We start from the raw sequence: 15,883 nt of genomic DNA on the forward strand, positions 1-15,883 counted from the left end.
CCAGCTTGTAGTGGGATTGTGAGTGGAAGTAATAATGATTTACTGGAATTTATCAATTTTGAAGAACTTCTGAAATGTTTCTGTGAGATTTTCTGACTTTTTAAATGTGCGCCAAGTTAGGGGCACTCGGCTGTTGGGGGCACTGACGTGTATGAATTTTGGACGAAAGTTCACAACACAGAAATTGTTTACTAAAGTTCAAAAGCCTGTATTATGAGAGTAATAACATCAGTATTTAACCAAGTGGATTTGAAGTTTTTCAAAAAAGTGTGTAGGCAGCACTTCAAATGAACCATTTAGTACTCTGCATGTAATACTCTGCATGAACTGGCACTTCAGCATGTAGCACTTGTTCCGTTCATTTAAACCATCTACTACCAATTTAGGCAGAATTTTGCAAGATTGGCTTACTTGTACAGTTTGCAGAATCCTCGTTCAACTTATAGCCTATGTCACATTTACACTGGTATCCGATGCCTTGGTTGTCAGACTGACGGGTGACCACACAAAGATGCTGACATCCACCATTGTCCGTGCCACAGGGGTTTGGTGCTGAAAGCACATGTGCACTCAGGAGTTACTGCAAATTACTGATTTAAACCTAATGTGAAAGTTCAACTGAGGGTGAAGTAAGAACTCTATGTTCAAAAACCATTTTATGCAGGCCTATACACAACCCGAATCCCAAAGTCAAAGTGTGTTGATGTTCTTTCCACTACAAAAATGATGGCAAAATATTCGCAAAGAAGGAACTCTATTCTCATTGCTGTGTTACAACTGTTTTGAGGTCTTGATAAACTAAGTGTTCTTGACAACGTCTTTCCACACATGCCATTACCAATTGGTTGAAGTGATGAGTGGTAAACAGCCACACCATTGGCCTCTTCTTCTGATCCAGGCAGGCTGACTGTAATGTCAGAGGTCCAGTTGAAGCGGTCAGCCCGCAGCACCGCATCTCTGGTGTGGTCAGCAATGAATGCATAACGGTCATAGATGGCCAGCATCTGGGAGTTGGGTAGAACTAGACCACCCTCAAGGATGGTGTACCTTGGGGGTCAAGCAGAGGAGCTAAGTCAGGAAATGGGAAGCAACAAGTGTTAGAAACGCGCTTGGATATAGCTGTCTTCCAAGCATCAGGCCCTGTATTTACCTTGACCATTGTGCCCTTTTTGTACAAAATCCCCAAAGCCCAATAAAACAACTAAAATCCTTGATTTCTCTTGATTTATAATGGGCATTGCATTTTGATGTCATGCAAGCCCAACCAGTTGTTGTCGAATCTCAATGACTCAGTCACACATCCATTGCGAGGTCAACAACATGAACACAACCTGAATCTAGCTTTGTCAACCCCAATAGAATACACACACCAGCACAAATGCACAATTTACTACATGCATCACAACATGCACTGTGTATATGTCTGAAGTGTGCTGAGCCTGATACCCTAAGCAGCAACACCCCACCCCCTAAATAAATGTCTGTATTCAATCCCATTCTAGTAGCTGTACATACTACGTATAGCAGATCTTACATGCAAAGTTAACCAACTACCTCTTTCTCTGCACTTGCAAGTGCAGCACACAATTCACATTGATGTTTGTGTATGAGGAAATCGCAGATAGTCATAGGCCCATCATGTGCACACATGCAAGGTTTTGTGATTGTCTAAATATTTTATGAATAACCTATTTATTCTTACATTTTCAGATAACAAGAAGAACAGAAAAAAACCAAGAAGTTTATGCCTGTTCGAGAACAGAGCATAAGGCTTTTCCACATTTTGTATGTTTCTGATGAAAAAGAGAATAGGGCTTTAAAGAATGGACATTAAATGTCACATTATCTTTGTCTAGGTATCTGGAAAGTTCAATCACACATGGACTCTGGGAGATATGAGGCTTTAACTAGTGCACCTTTTAATGTCGCGTGACTTCTTACTTGATGAGGTCATCATCACATGAGGTCAATTTTCATCTATAACCCTTTCTTTTCTAGTTATCTGCATAGTTTCAACCCGATGGAACACGTACTTCAGGAGATATAGGGCTTTTAAAAGTGCTAATTTAAGGTCACGTGACTTGCCACCTGATGACATCATTATCACATCAGGTCAAGTTTGGTCTGTATCTTTTTCCCTTTACAGTTATCTGCAAAGTTTCAACCCCATGGGACACAAACATATACATCAGGAGATTTTGGGATTTTTAGAGTGCACCTTTAATGTCACGTGACTTGCCACCTGATGACGTCATCGTCACGAGGGCATTTTCTGTCTATATTGCTTCCCTTTTTAGTTATCTGCAAAGTTTCAACCTGATGGGACACATACTTCAGGCGATATAGGGCTTTCAAGAGTGCGCCTTTAAGGTCATGTGACTTGGTACCTGATGATGTCATCATCACACGTGGTCCATTTTTGTCTTTGGTACATCCCTTTCGAAATATCTGCAAGTTTCAACCCAATCAGGCATGTACTTCAGGAGATATGGGCCTCTGAAATTTGCACCTTAAATGCCATGTCACGTGACACGTGGTGACGTCATGATGACGATTTGTTTTGGACCCTGTCTACCCTAAGGAGGAGCAAGTGTGGACCTAATATGTATTGAGTCAAGATCGAAAAAAGAGCCTAGCTGTGATGTTGAAAAATGTGTATGAGAATATGGGAAAATATTAAATTCCACAATAAATCAGGTGATGACGTCATAATGACGTCACCTTTTGAAAGAGACCCCTGCTATAAGTTACTTAAGTGTGTAAAGTTTCAAAGTCATATGACTTTGTTTAATGCCCAAAGAGGTGACAAGAAAAAGTGGGGTTAAATCAAGAAGAAAAAGAAAAAAAATAAAAAAGTAAGATAAACAAAGCCTTTTCTGCACTGTATGAAGGGCCAAAACTGCTGGGCAAAGAGAGATTATAGGAGGCAGCCAAAACCGAACTGGAAACGTCAGAAAGCAAGTGCAACAAATTTGAATTCTTTATTTGGTTAAGACACTCACCCAATGCAAGTATACCGCAGGGCATAACTTTGTTATTTTTTTTATTCAACGTCCATACCCAAAGTTCTGAAGACATTATTTGGCCTTTGTACCTTACCTACGGGAGCCTTCTTTGATTTTGTATCAATCAATGCCAAAAAGACCTTGCCCTAAAAAATTACCAAATTCAAGGCTTGCTTTCTTGCTCCTTCTATGGTCCTTACATGTGCATCTATCATGAATATTTTCATTTCAATGGTTCCCTCTTTGCGGGAAAAGCTGACGGAACTTGTCTATGTCTGATACCAGGGGTGTGAGTGGAGCATGAGAAAAATAGCTGAAATTACCAGCGCGAAGCACAAAGGAGATACGGCGTGGGGTCCAGAGCCGGCTTAAGGGCCCCCGGGAAAATTTTGAAATGTAGATGCTCTGTGGTGCATTTTACAGCCTCCTCATTTTTTTCATGCAATTTATGCATGTTTTCCTTTTAACTTTTTTCTTAATATTGCCTAAAACAACCTGAAGGTTAAAATGAACTAGTATTTCAAAATGGTAAATATCAAGGTTTGTAGAGTAAATTTGCCCTTTTACCACCAGATTCAACCCCGTTTTCAAAAGTTCAATTCTTTGCTACAAAGAATGTACATCACATGTCCAAGCTTTTGGATTTTACCGGTGTGGATTGTGTTGCCTGCGCTAGTCTACGGTGTAAAGTATTCCATCAACATCCATTTCTGCTGATTTGCAACTTGAGGATCGGTCTTCTCAACGGGCGCATCTAAGTCAGAGCCTCTTTGGACAATTATGCTCTTGTGTTGCACTGACATGTTGATGAGTTTATGGTCCAACAATCGCTTGAAATCTCTCACAAAACAATGCACAGAGTACATAAAAACTGCACGATAATGGAGGACACAAGAACTTTGTCCCGCACCAGTTGTCATAAAGCGCTTTATCAGCAAGAACAAAAGTTTCCTATCCTTATTCCAAGCTGCAAATTTACAGTGTAAGGTGTATTACTGCTAGTTATAGTGGAGATTGTTAGTAACTACTTCGGCTGACACAAGAATGGCTATAACGAGTCCTTGTGACACATAAATGTATATGAATATTGACATTTCATTGACAGCCAATCACAACACAATGACCAAATGATCTCGGGATGCTGTTTACATGCAAGGCTTACACTTTGAACTGCGCTGAAAAATTTGCCAGTCTAGGAAATTATTATCAAAAATCCAGCTCAAAGGAGTTATCCTAATTGGAGAAAAAGGACCATTTTCCTCAAGTTTCCTTAACCACAGGAGAACAAAGGAATGTCCACACTTTGTATGTAAAACAGGTATGTGTGTATGATACCCTGAATCGTGTGCATTACAGTGCTCCAGTACTGTTTTACACATGTTTAGTGTCAAAAGGAGGATGTGCAAAATTTGGCCTAGTCCTCGTGTTGGTAGAAAAAGAAAAAACAAGGAAAACCAACACTTGTGTAAGGAAGAAAAACGAGGAAAATCTAGCCCACCGTGGCAAAACAGTGGAAAATGAATTTCAGCACACTGAACAAAAAAGCAAGCAAAAAAAGAAATGGGCCTTGAGTATACGCATCAGCCAAGCCACCTTCATCAAGTTGGCAGCATAAGCAATGCTCATAGCTCCTGGGTTTACACAGCAGATTGTGACTACAATGATTAAATAACACAATGTTACACAAAATAAAACCCGTAAATATTTTAAGTCAAAGGAAATCTAAAAGATCATTACAGTGTGGGTATTCAGTGCACTGGTCATTCAAAAGTAACAGCATGAAGGTGCATGCTAAGTGCATTCCACAGCAAGACATTTCTGATGAATAAAAGTACATTCCACAGCAAGACATTTCTGATGAATAAAAGTGCATTCCACAGCAAAAAATTTCTGATGAATAAAAGGGGAAAACACATATGATTGTACCTTTTATGACCATCATAGGTTATTGTCACAAGACAGTCCAAGGTGTGATCCACCCAGTAGATCCTACTCGCAGGGATGTCTACAGCAATCCCACTGACTGTGTAGACTTTCTGGTCAGTCAACACAAATCGGTGCGATCCATCCATAAAAGCTCGTTCAATTTTTTGGGTTTCTACGTAATTGGAGTAATAAGTGTGCCATGTGTCCTGTTGGAGATTAGCATCGCCAAAAAACATGAACCTATGAAAGAAAATGAGTCAAATGTAAAAGATCACTCACTCCGTGCAATACACCTTTTCCGTAATATCTCACAATTATTAGCCTTCATCTACCAGTGGTTGACAAACTGCATAAGGCGATCAGTGCAACAAAACAACTCATAGCATGTTCAAACATATCAGGCAGCCATTACAACATTAATATTAACGAAATGCCAAGTACTAACTTGAAAAACCTCACTCTTTAATAGAAATGAAGTGAACATACAATTTTAGGGAAAAGCTACCGCCAACCAATGGCAACAAGTCTGTATTTCTAGATGCATTGGCTAATATGAACTTACAAAATAATGCTTTTCAGCCCTGAGTATCCTTATTCCAAGCTGCAAATTTACAGTGTAAGGTGTATTACCACTACTTATAGTGGATATTGTTAGTAATACTTCGGCTGACACAAGAATGGCTATAACGAGTCCTTGTGAAACATAAATGTATATGAATATTGACATTTCATTGACAGCCAATCACAACACAATGACCAAATGGTCTCGGGATGCTGTTTTCATGCAAGGCTTACACTTTGAGCCGCGCTGAAAAATTTGCCCACACAGATTTGTATATACGACGTATGCATGTACATATGCAGGCGCAGCATACATAGTGTGGACCTCTGCACAAAAGAAGTCCACATAATGTAGGGTGCGATGGCATTGTGTGGACTCACACACATCCACACAATGTTTTCCCTTTTCTGAAAAACAGTTTCACAGGCATTTCGGGGTCAAGGTCAAGGCAAAATGAAGAGGAACAGTCAAGGAAATCATCTTCAAAAATCCAGCTTGAAGGAGTTGTCCTAGTTGGAGAAAAAAGAGCATTTTCCTAAAGTTTCCTTAACCACTGTAGAACAAAGGAATGTCCACACTTTATAAATCAGGTATGTGTGTGGAAGCAGGGTTTCAGGTGGTTGACACGTGAGCCCAATTACAATTTCAGAGCTATGCAATGAATCAGACTAAACATGTATCGACTAAGGTCTGCAAGTGCACCTTGAGAAACTAGGAAAACACTGTAGCATGGGTTCGGGAGATCAGCAAGGGGATCAGCATACGGTATGCAACACATGAGCCCAGCGGATGTGTATTTCAAGCAGACTTTAAATATCCAAATACAACCAGCATCACTCTCAGAATTGTCGCTTCGGGCCAATCGTGATGCAAATACTATGGAATCATTAGGAAATTCTGGAGAAATCTCACGACTGGAGAAGGTACATGTCAAGCCCTGCCAAACCTTCAATACATGGGATATGAAACCCTTCAAAAGTTGAATGTTCCTGCAGTGGTAGATTTTGTAAGATTCAGGAAAGGATTCAGAAACATTTCAGCTCCAGATGCCAAGCGAGTTGAGGTCATCAAACCTCAACTTGGCCAAGGTTCTAATGTGATACAAAGGTCATTAGGTCAACACAGATGCATACCGTGGCTTCATGACGACGCCACTGAAATCTCTAATGAAGAGTCTGTTTCATACAGAAACCTAAGTTCACAAAATTTCAAATGGTACCTCATGTTCTTCCTGAAAATAGTTGAAAACAATAATATTGTTTTACCCATTGACAGGGTCCAAAGCTAATCCTGATGGCGACTTCAAACTGGAACCAATGACTGTAGTTCGATGGGATCCATCCAAATTGGCCATTTCGATGCGATTGCCCATATTCTCCAGAATGTAGAGCTTGTCAGACACCCAATCAACAGCAAGCTCCGAAATACCAGAGTTCCCGACCAGCTGTACAACTACCTGTGGGCTGGACGGGTTGCCCCCCCGGAAGTTGCAGGAGAACACCTGCTGGGAAAAGTCCAGTCTTTATGACAAACCCAGCGAGGCTATTCCCCCCCCCAAATCAGGTCTTTTGGCTCAGTTTCCAGCCTGGGCTTCATGTAAGTCAGGTTTTGTGTGAATAGTTTTAATAATACACTGATAAAAGACTTTATAGTATTATGCACTTTATAAGAAATGTTTATTATTATCATAATTATATCATTATGGGCACGAAGGTGACTTGCGAAGCATCACTGACATACTTTATTCCAATGTTTCACTTTGTGTGCTCATACACATAGAGCGTGTTAGTGTTGACGCATCATGATTATATTGTGACTGTGTCATTATACGCTTGTAGTGTGCTTGTAGCTTTTTTTTCCCACGTATTAATGGAAGGGAGCATTAACCCTCATCCTATGTGTATGTATTATCATATTGAGATTGGAGGATTGAGGACTGTTAGGGTTAATACACTGAACCCCTCAGCTTCCGATATTACTTGCCTTGTCACTGTTAGGGGAAGAGAAGAAAATCTTCCCTTGTGCATAGTGGTAAGCCAGGTGGCCTGGGGTTGCAAACTGGGGTACCGTGGTGATACTTGTCGCCTGCTGACCATTCAGATTGGAGCGGGTGATTGTTTGGCCTGATGAGACCAGAAGGTACGGGACATCTCGGGCTGGTAGAAAGAGGGGAAAATCGCGAAGGGAAATAGTGAAATGAACTATACATGTACATGGGATGAACTATGGTAAATGGGAAATTCAATAAAATGAGTTATATTCTGTGTTGTATCAAATAATTATTAAATAAAAACTCCTACTGTGTTACAATAAATTATATTCTGTAAAACTTGGCATGTTCATGTTTAACTACACATTAGATTAACTGCACTTTTAACTTGTACAATGCACACATTTCTTTTTGTCCAGTGTTTTGAAGTAGGGCTTTGCTACTATTTATTTCTGTTGTATTACACCTGCCATAAGCTTTACTTTTCTAGGTTCAACTGCCTTTGTTTTGGTGTTTGTATCCTTTGCCAATTCTGCAAATATAACTTTTTTTTTACTACTGCCAAGACAGGAAATTTAACGTCCAAGAATGGCATAAACTTTTCTGCACTACGTGTTGGATGTCTCTGTGCCAGTAGTGGTAAGGGTTACATTTCTGAGTGACAATCCAGGGGCCCAGATGCCAACTTTTCAAAATGAAAAATAATCCCATTGCACTTCAAGTTCCAGTTTCCCAACTGACCCTAATTTTTCTGCACAACCTTATAAATTTTCAGCCGCAAATTAAAACAAAAATATAAGAATTTTTAAAAATCCTGTTCTCTTTTCTTTCAAAAAGACCACGTCACAACTTCTTTTCAAATCAAAAGACTTGTATTTACCTGACTAGCATTGTGCAAGTATGAATTGTAATTAATTGTTGATTATATTTTTTATTTTAATCACTTCTGTGGCAATTTTTGGCAACTTTCGTCCCATTCAATCAGCACAAACAATTTTTCAAAAAATCCTTACCTACTGACCCTATTCAATTGGAAGCAGAGCTATTTTTTCTTGGCCTTACTAATGTGCTTTGTGGTGTCGTAAGGTCTAGCGTGGGCAAGATTTATCATGTCACATGCATTGCACAACACGTGAGCTTCTCCACAACAAGACTTTGCAACAAAAGCCCATTTTTGTGGTGTATTCGTCCTTGAACTTCTGCTCACTTGTTCAGTTGCTCACCAAATAACCAAGAATCAAATCCTTAACAATCCTCCACTCAGGTCAACTTTAGCTCGAACATGATGTTTGACACACGTGTGTACGATATTGGTGCATGTACAATGCGTGAACGTACACAATCATGTTACCAATGAAGTGCAATCATGCCTATTCCTTATAGCATTAAATGGGGCAAACAGATGATTCAATGACACTGGTTTCTGCCCCTACTCATGCAGCCTGTATGCACCAACTGCGGGATGCCAGCGACACATTTCTGAAGCGCGCATTACAAGGCCGGCTACACGCTAGCTTAATACATAGAGTCTATACACAACTGTACAGTTGTGTACCTTAAGAATGGACTAAACAAATCGTAAAAATTACGCCTAAATCATACAAGGTGGCAACTCTGCAGGGGCACATACTCTTGCAAGGCATAGCGAGCACTGAACTCAAATGCCGTGTTGTTTGCTCCTGGCCTGAATGCACATCACAAATTCAAATGGGGGGGTGCCAGAGAGGAATTCAACAGAAAGGACAGATGGTCATTATTACCCAGTGATCTGCAGTGTCCGTTTGCTTCAAGAAGGTAGCCTTCCGCACACGAGCACTGGTATGAGCTTGGCACATTCTCACAGCCCTGCTCGCAGTAGCCCCAGTGGCTACACTCATCAAAATCTGTGATGATAAGAGAAGAGAACAAGAGTTTCGGTGTAGGATGTGCTGCATGAGATGAAACATGCTGTACTGCATTAGGTATCTCTCAATCTGTTCATTCATACAGGGTAGAATTTTCAAAGAGGAATCGCAGGCAACTGCCTTGATGCCCAATTAAATGTTCCCACAGATCAGTTGTTTCTCCACTATAAATAGTAACATTAATATAAACTTATAAAGTGCACTTATCTCGGAGCCCAATCAAGGCACTGTACATTACTATTATCCATGCTTACCTGGTCAATTAACATTTCTTAAACCATCTCAACTCCCTCTGGAGCACAAAGCTTGATGTTGCCAAATCCGATGCTAACAGCTAAATCAAACCTAACCTGCAACTTCTCGAATGCATGCCCCTCATTCATAAAACAGAGCAGGTGCCTAGCATCCACGCGGCATCATTTTCCAATTCCATTTCAAAACAGTCATACTGGATCTACGCCTACCTTCGCAGGATCTGTTGTTGGAACTGACAACATAACCAGCGTCGCAATAACATATCCCGCCATTAGGTGCCGAGTGACAGCGATATTCACAACTCAGAAACCCACAAGAATTTGTACCTGATTAAAAACACAAACAAGTTACACAAACAATGGTCTACACAGAACAGTATTTGAGTAATTTGACAGATATGCTACAAAAATGTTTAAATAAGATTGAGCTAAATAGAAATGTATGACAGGATCTGCATATAGCCTTCTTCAGATAGCAAAAAACTCTAGTGATTCCTTCACTGGTTGAGCTCCAAGGTTATTGGCAAGGGAAACTCAACAGGTTTAAAGTGTTATGCTGATATCGAGGGCAGTATATGAGACTGCTCACTCTGACATCAATGGTCATCTGCGACTTCTAGTATCTCGGCGTATACTTACAGACCAGGACAACCTGGTGGTATCAGCAGAACTGAGTGAAGGTTGACCATAGTTGTACTACAATGTGGTGTGCAAATGACAAACATGTAGATGAGATCATGAAAGGTTTTATTTGATGTATGCCATGGCACCCGTCCTGCTCATCTACTTTTAATCACTAGTGCTGTGGATAATATCCCCATCAACACTGTGTGGACTCTGAAGTTTTTATAGGAGAGCTTATTATATCTATGAGTTGGGGCCCTTGGTCATGGCCAATTTTCTCCCCTTTTGGTCTCCCCTAAGCCTGCAAGCTTGAACTCACTGCATGGTGTCTGCTCATCCTCTCCACTGGGGCAGTCCTGTCTTCCATCGCAGAGTTTATCCAGGGCGATGCACTTCCGGAAACTCTCCGGGCATGGCCACTGCTGGGGTGGGCAAGAGAAAGTCCCCACTACCAAAAGACATCAGAAAGAAACATCAGCCAGTTTCAATTAATGCTGAGAAGCTTGGATGACAAGGGTGACAATGTGCAATTTTAAATGACGAAACAAAACCCTGTGTCTGACTGGATTCAAACTCTGGTGATGTACAAATAATGGAGGCCTTTTCACTCATGCAATGATTTACAGGAAAAATCTGTCATTGGACAGCCAAGATTTAAACCTACCACAGTGGATCTCATCAGATGCATCACTGCAATCCATCACACCGTCACATACATAGCTGGACTGAATGCACTGACCACTGTCACAGGTGAACTGGTCACGGGTGCATGCATCGTGTGCTGTGAAACAATCAGTCAGACTGTGAGAAACTGTCGATGTGTGACATCACCTGCATGTTGAGGGGAATTGATGGATGCACAATTGCCTCCCCCCATGAAGAAGAGAGAAGAGGTTGGACCAACACTTGGATGATGATGTTGTTGTGTACACACTGTCAGTTTGTGAAAATTCTGAGCTTGTGAAAACTCTGCACCACACATGTCTGGATGAGTGTGGCAATGCTGCATTGTGCTTGCTCATCATATACCCAGCTAATACCCAGTAACCAAGTCTGTGCACTGTTTTTGTGTGTTCAGCTGTGCATGACTTGTGACACATTTAAAATCTCTTTGCCAACATGATGCATGGTGCACCTGTAGCAATTAAAGGCAGTGTGGAGGATTTGCAAGATCTCAAGAATGATACTGTCGAATTATCTTGAAATATCTTAATGTAATGTAACTACCTAATAGTGTCGTAGCCTATGAAATACAATCTTCGTTCAAATACCGCAACCATTAAGCAACAAAAATGTGCATAAGGCATGAGCTGTAGGAAGAGTCTATATGACAAACGAAATAGATACATTTAATGTAATTAACAGTCTAAAGGAGAATCTAGACTGCTTTAAAATTAAAGTTTCTTCATGAAACTTTGGAAGTTCACCTCACGTGATTACATCATCTCGCTCTCACCCCTTAAGATAATGGCATGGTCCAATGGCTCTTCCTTTGGGGCTCCGTAGCGAAGCCTGGTTTTCTCAAACAAAACCTCCAATTTCGAGACATTTAGCTTTCTGCTTTCCAATAACAGTAACTCTCATACCCAAATGCAAGGACGGTTACCATATTTGTTTATTTATGAAGTGTTTATGATGGGCACTGATGGTGTGTGGACTTTGTTTGACTGATGCATGTATGTGTGGACAGCGAACAATGACTGTGGCCAATCGTGCACGTGTACATGCACATGGTCGCGCAGTGACTGTGGTGATTGCAGTCACTTTCCAAAATGCTGTTTATTTGACAAATTCTCATCGTTGCATTGTGCAGAGGAAATACAACCTTGAAGGTAAATTTGCTAACCACTAGTATTACACGAAGCCATAGAAAAAAGCATTTTTGTGGGCCATAATTGGTCTGTAGACATGAAAGGTCAACCTCGCCTGTGCATTGTACAGGAACGTCCTGTGGCTCATGGATTTTGCGAGAAAAATTACAAGAGCTGCGCTCTGAGGATTGAAAATAAACAACATTTTTCTCGCAATAATCTCCAAAAGATGGAACATGTTTGCGGAATGATACACAAAGTACATCACAAACCCCCATAAATCAGCTCAATTTTGACGAATTACAGCAGATGCAAATCCTATACACTACCTTTAGTGCAATGGGCAATAACCAACTTTACTCAGCCTTGGGATGATTTAACTCTACTTCAGTTGACTGCAACTAATTTAGTAGAAACAGGGAAGGGTGTTCTAGTGGTTAGGGTTTGTAACTCCTGAACATAGGATCTGGGTTTCCATTTCAGCACCCAGTTGCATGTTGTGACCTTGGCAAAGTCAGGTTACTCCCATTTGTCTCTTTCCACCCGGATGTAAAAATAGTCAGAGAATGGGCTGGAGTAACAGCATCAAGCTGTATGTACCCCCCCCCCAAATGAAACAGTTTCAGCAATATTAACAGGCCAAGTGAGCAGGGATAACTGTAGATGTGCAGACTTCATAAACATCAATAATTATCTAACTTCTCAAAAATGCATGAAGATGAAATCAACAAATGTATATAACAACTTCACATTTTTCCCATTTCATCAAGAGGGGGATTTTTTTTCAGTTAGCATTTTGCAGTATATAGTGTTTATTACTTAAAGTTTTAATAACTCTAAGCTTTTGTACTGACGCCCAGCCATAGATTTACCGGCTGCAGGTAGACAAAAACCACAAATGCAAATGGTATACCTAAACAGTTCAAAGTTCACATGGTAATTGTATGATAAGCAAACAGTCTTGTGGAAAAGATTTATGAACCTGATTTGTATTAATATATTATGACAACTTCAGAGGTGTGGTAAGGCTTGAGAGTGACTCATCAGGCACTTTGCTTCCAAATAACTATTTGCCAGATAGGCTGTAGCTTTCTCCGACAAAGAGTCTTTATCCATGTTGCACTCAACTGCAATTGACTTCGTCCGATGCATCCCAGCAGTCTGAGTAGTGATCACATCGGTAGTAGCCAGGGAGGCACTCTCCACTGCCACAACGTGTCCGGGTTGGATGGCACCTGGCAGAAGCTGTAGGATTAGAAATGAAATTCTCTAACCAGATTTGGAGGAAAATGTTATGATAAAAAAATTATCAGAACCGAGTTTTGAAGGTTTACCTATCAAAACTTTGCCATCCAAAGGCCAAATTGCAGTTTACTGACTTAAAATCCCAAAGACGTGAAAAAATATTTAAAAATGACCAGTACATTAAAGGCTACTACAACACAGCCAACTAGAATGGACATAAACTGAACACAGACACACTGATCACTGAAAAACAACCAAATATAACCGACAAACAAATCATAGTAGTGATGCAATGTAGGGATATTAATGCCGTTGTACATCTTTGACCTAAATAATATAGAGCTCAGATGAAGAGGTCATTCTGAATAGACTGACCCCATGCATGATTAATTCCTCCCCCTCCTACACATTACCACCACCAATACTGTAGTGGCAATGCAACAAACTACATGTACTCTCAATGTCGTGTAGGAGACAGCCCTGGTACATGTGTTTGCCACAATTTTTGATGGATTGGTCAGGAACTGACTTGTTAAACTATTGTCTAAATATTGTCTACTTTCAGCGTACGTCAATCCCCAAATCAGTAGATAACCTGCAAAGACAGACAGGTAGGAAAAGATTCCCTCTTCGCTCCTCTCACTTTCTATTTCTCACACACTGCCCATGGCATTTCACTGAGAGATGCCTTGCGTAACTATCCACTGCTATTTGCCGTTGACTGATCTCTGAGTCTAGCTGTGTTACGGTCTTGTCCCTGTGTGGAGGGGCACTTTTAGTGGTGTTGATTATGAGTCTCAGGGAACTGAACAATACTGGTCATTCCAGCCTTAACAGCATGAACAACTGACACAGACTTCCAGAAAGTGTTGATGGCAAACGGATGCTGGTCAAGAATATGAGATCAAAGATGTTTCATTTCACAGACTGTAAGACTAGACTCAAGTCGGGATCCTGTGGTAGCATTGGCCATTCTATGTTGTCTGTATTCCCTGTACTTACATGTATAGACTTTTACTTTGTAGGCCTACTATCAAGTGTCAGCCCACTTTATCTGAGTGCCCTCTTTCCTTTTGTGCTGATACATACAGGCAAAACGCTGTGTACATGTATGTATGCATGTGAGCTGACATTGATGACATCACCAGATCACAGAATGGAAATTAACTGAAGGCACCGTAAATGTTGATGCAAGGTGGAGGAACAGCAATCAGGTGAGGGCACTCTATATAAGCTAAAGCCATTAAATCACAACCGATGCCACATATTACCCATAAGGCTATCCGACTGAATAAAGTGGAAGTAAGTCTCACTTACTTTATTCTATCTCTCATTGAATACATTTATTGGTTTTTTTCTTTTTAAAAGCCTGCTTGAGTCAAGTCTACAGACTCTGCCTCAGGCACAGCTTTGCACAGTGAAAAGGGAGTCAGAGAGTAAAGTCATCCTGTTTAATAATACATGTTTAGTATTTCAGTGCAGCAAAATATTTCGACGAATTAAAGCAGCGAATGATAGCTGACCTCCTCTCTGCTTCCATGGTTCCAACTAGATGTCTCAACAAAGCATTCTTGTTTTTTTTCTCTGAAAGTCACTGCATAAACCTGACCAATTGGATTACTTAAAAATTTTACCACCCTGTTCTATGACAGAATCCATTGACCCAACAAAATGAAATAAATATGGAGTAAAACAATGGCTAATATTTCCTTGAAAAGGTTTACACTCTCCTTGCTTGAAAAAGGTCACCCTTTAGTACTTCACTGTCAGCCCCCAAATTCCAAGGAACTCCAAGAAGATGTTTTCATTTGGCCATCTGGCCTTGATGACCATCTGGTACTCACTACTCTGACCAATTCACTTTTTAATAATTAAAGGTGCATCCTTTTAATCTAGGTCCATCAAATTCCAACCTTATGACACAATGAAATGTAACATCCAGGCCATATTTTCATGAAGACATAATTGACTCCTCCACCTGCAGTCAACATCTGAAAAATAATCCAAGTAAATTATTGACTTAACCACTTCATGCCAGGGCATTTTTCAATCTTGATGATGCTGGGCTAGCATGACTATCATTTTCCATTTTCAAAATCTTTCAAAAATTCATCATTTCATTTAACGGTCATTTATAGCCACACGGAGTAATCTTTAGGCACTACTCTAAGTTGACAGGTGACCTTCATTGACGAGTATTTCAGCCCAGCAGGTAGTGGTTAAGAACATACATGCCCACAACTGAAAAGACTTACAGCAGTTTTGTTCATCTGAGCGATCCCAACAATCAACTTCTCCACTACAATGGAGATTGTCATTGATGCACTGCCCACTGTCACAGGTCCACTGTTCTGCACTACAAGTGGGAAAGTCTGTTGAAACCAAGCAAGGGATTCAAGTTATACCAAGCTTCATTGAAGCCATTAAGGTTCAGTGTGGTAAGAACATGAGACATTATTATTGTCAATGGAAGTAGCACCATTTTTACTGTGCACCAATGTACATGTACATTGTGCTCAAAGGCGTGGCAGTTTTTGTGCACATTCACAAGAAAGCTGGCTA

At 40.5% G+C, this 15,883-nt stretch overlaps 1 protein-coding gene across 3 annotated transcripts in view; it reads right to left on the bottom strand.

Annotated features, from left to right (window-relative positions):
- LOC110986664 (low-density lipoprotein receptor-related protein 2-like) overlaps positions 1-15,883 on the bottom strand; it is a 161,176-nt gene that overhangs the window by 129,825 nt on the left and 15,468 nt on the right. For all 3 annotated transcript variants that reach the window (XM_022248721.2, XM_022248720.2, XM_087135162.1), the window contains 11 exons: positions 15,577-15,693; positions 13,205-13,321; positions 10,930-11,046; positions 10,585-10,713; positions 9,852-9,968; positions 9,244-9,366; positions 7,477-7,649; positions 6,759-6,994; positions 4,932-5,171; positions 839-1,047; positions 412-552 (listed from right to left, as the gene is read on the bottom strand). In XM_022248721.2, coding sequence (XP_022104413.2) covers positions 412-552; positions 839-1,047; positions 4,932-5,171; positions 6,759-6,994; positions 7,477-7,649; positions 9,244-9,366; positions 9,852-9,968; positions 10,585-10,713; positions 10,930-11,046; positions 13,205-13,321; positions 15,577-15,693 — 1,719 coding nt within the window. The remainder of the gene's footprint in view (positions 1-411; positions 553-838; positions 1,048-4,931; positions 5,172-6,758; positions 6,995-7,476; positions 7,650-9,243; positions 9,367-9,851; positions 9,969-10,584; positions 10,714-10,929; positions 11,047-13,204; positions 13,322-15,576; positions 15,694-15,883) is intronic.

The sequence above is a fragment of the Acanthaster planci genome, linkage group LG03 (assembly GCF_054643075.1).
Source record: "Acanthaster planci isolate LZ-2023a linkage group LG03, COTS_SCS, whole genome shotgun sequence".
Taxonomy (NCBI): domain Eukaryota; kingdom Metazoa; phylum Echinodermata; class Asteroidea; order Valvatida; family Acanthasteridae; genus Acanthaster; species Acanthaster planci.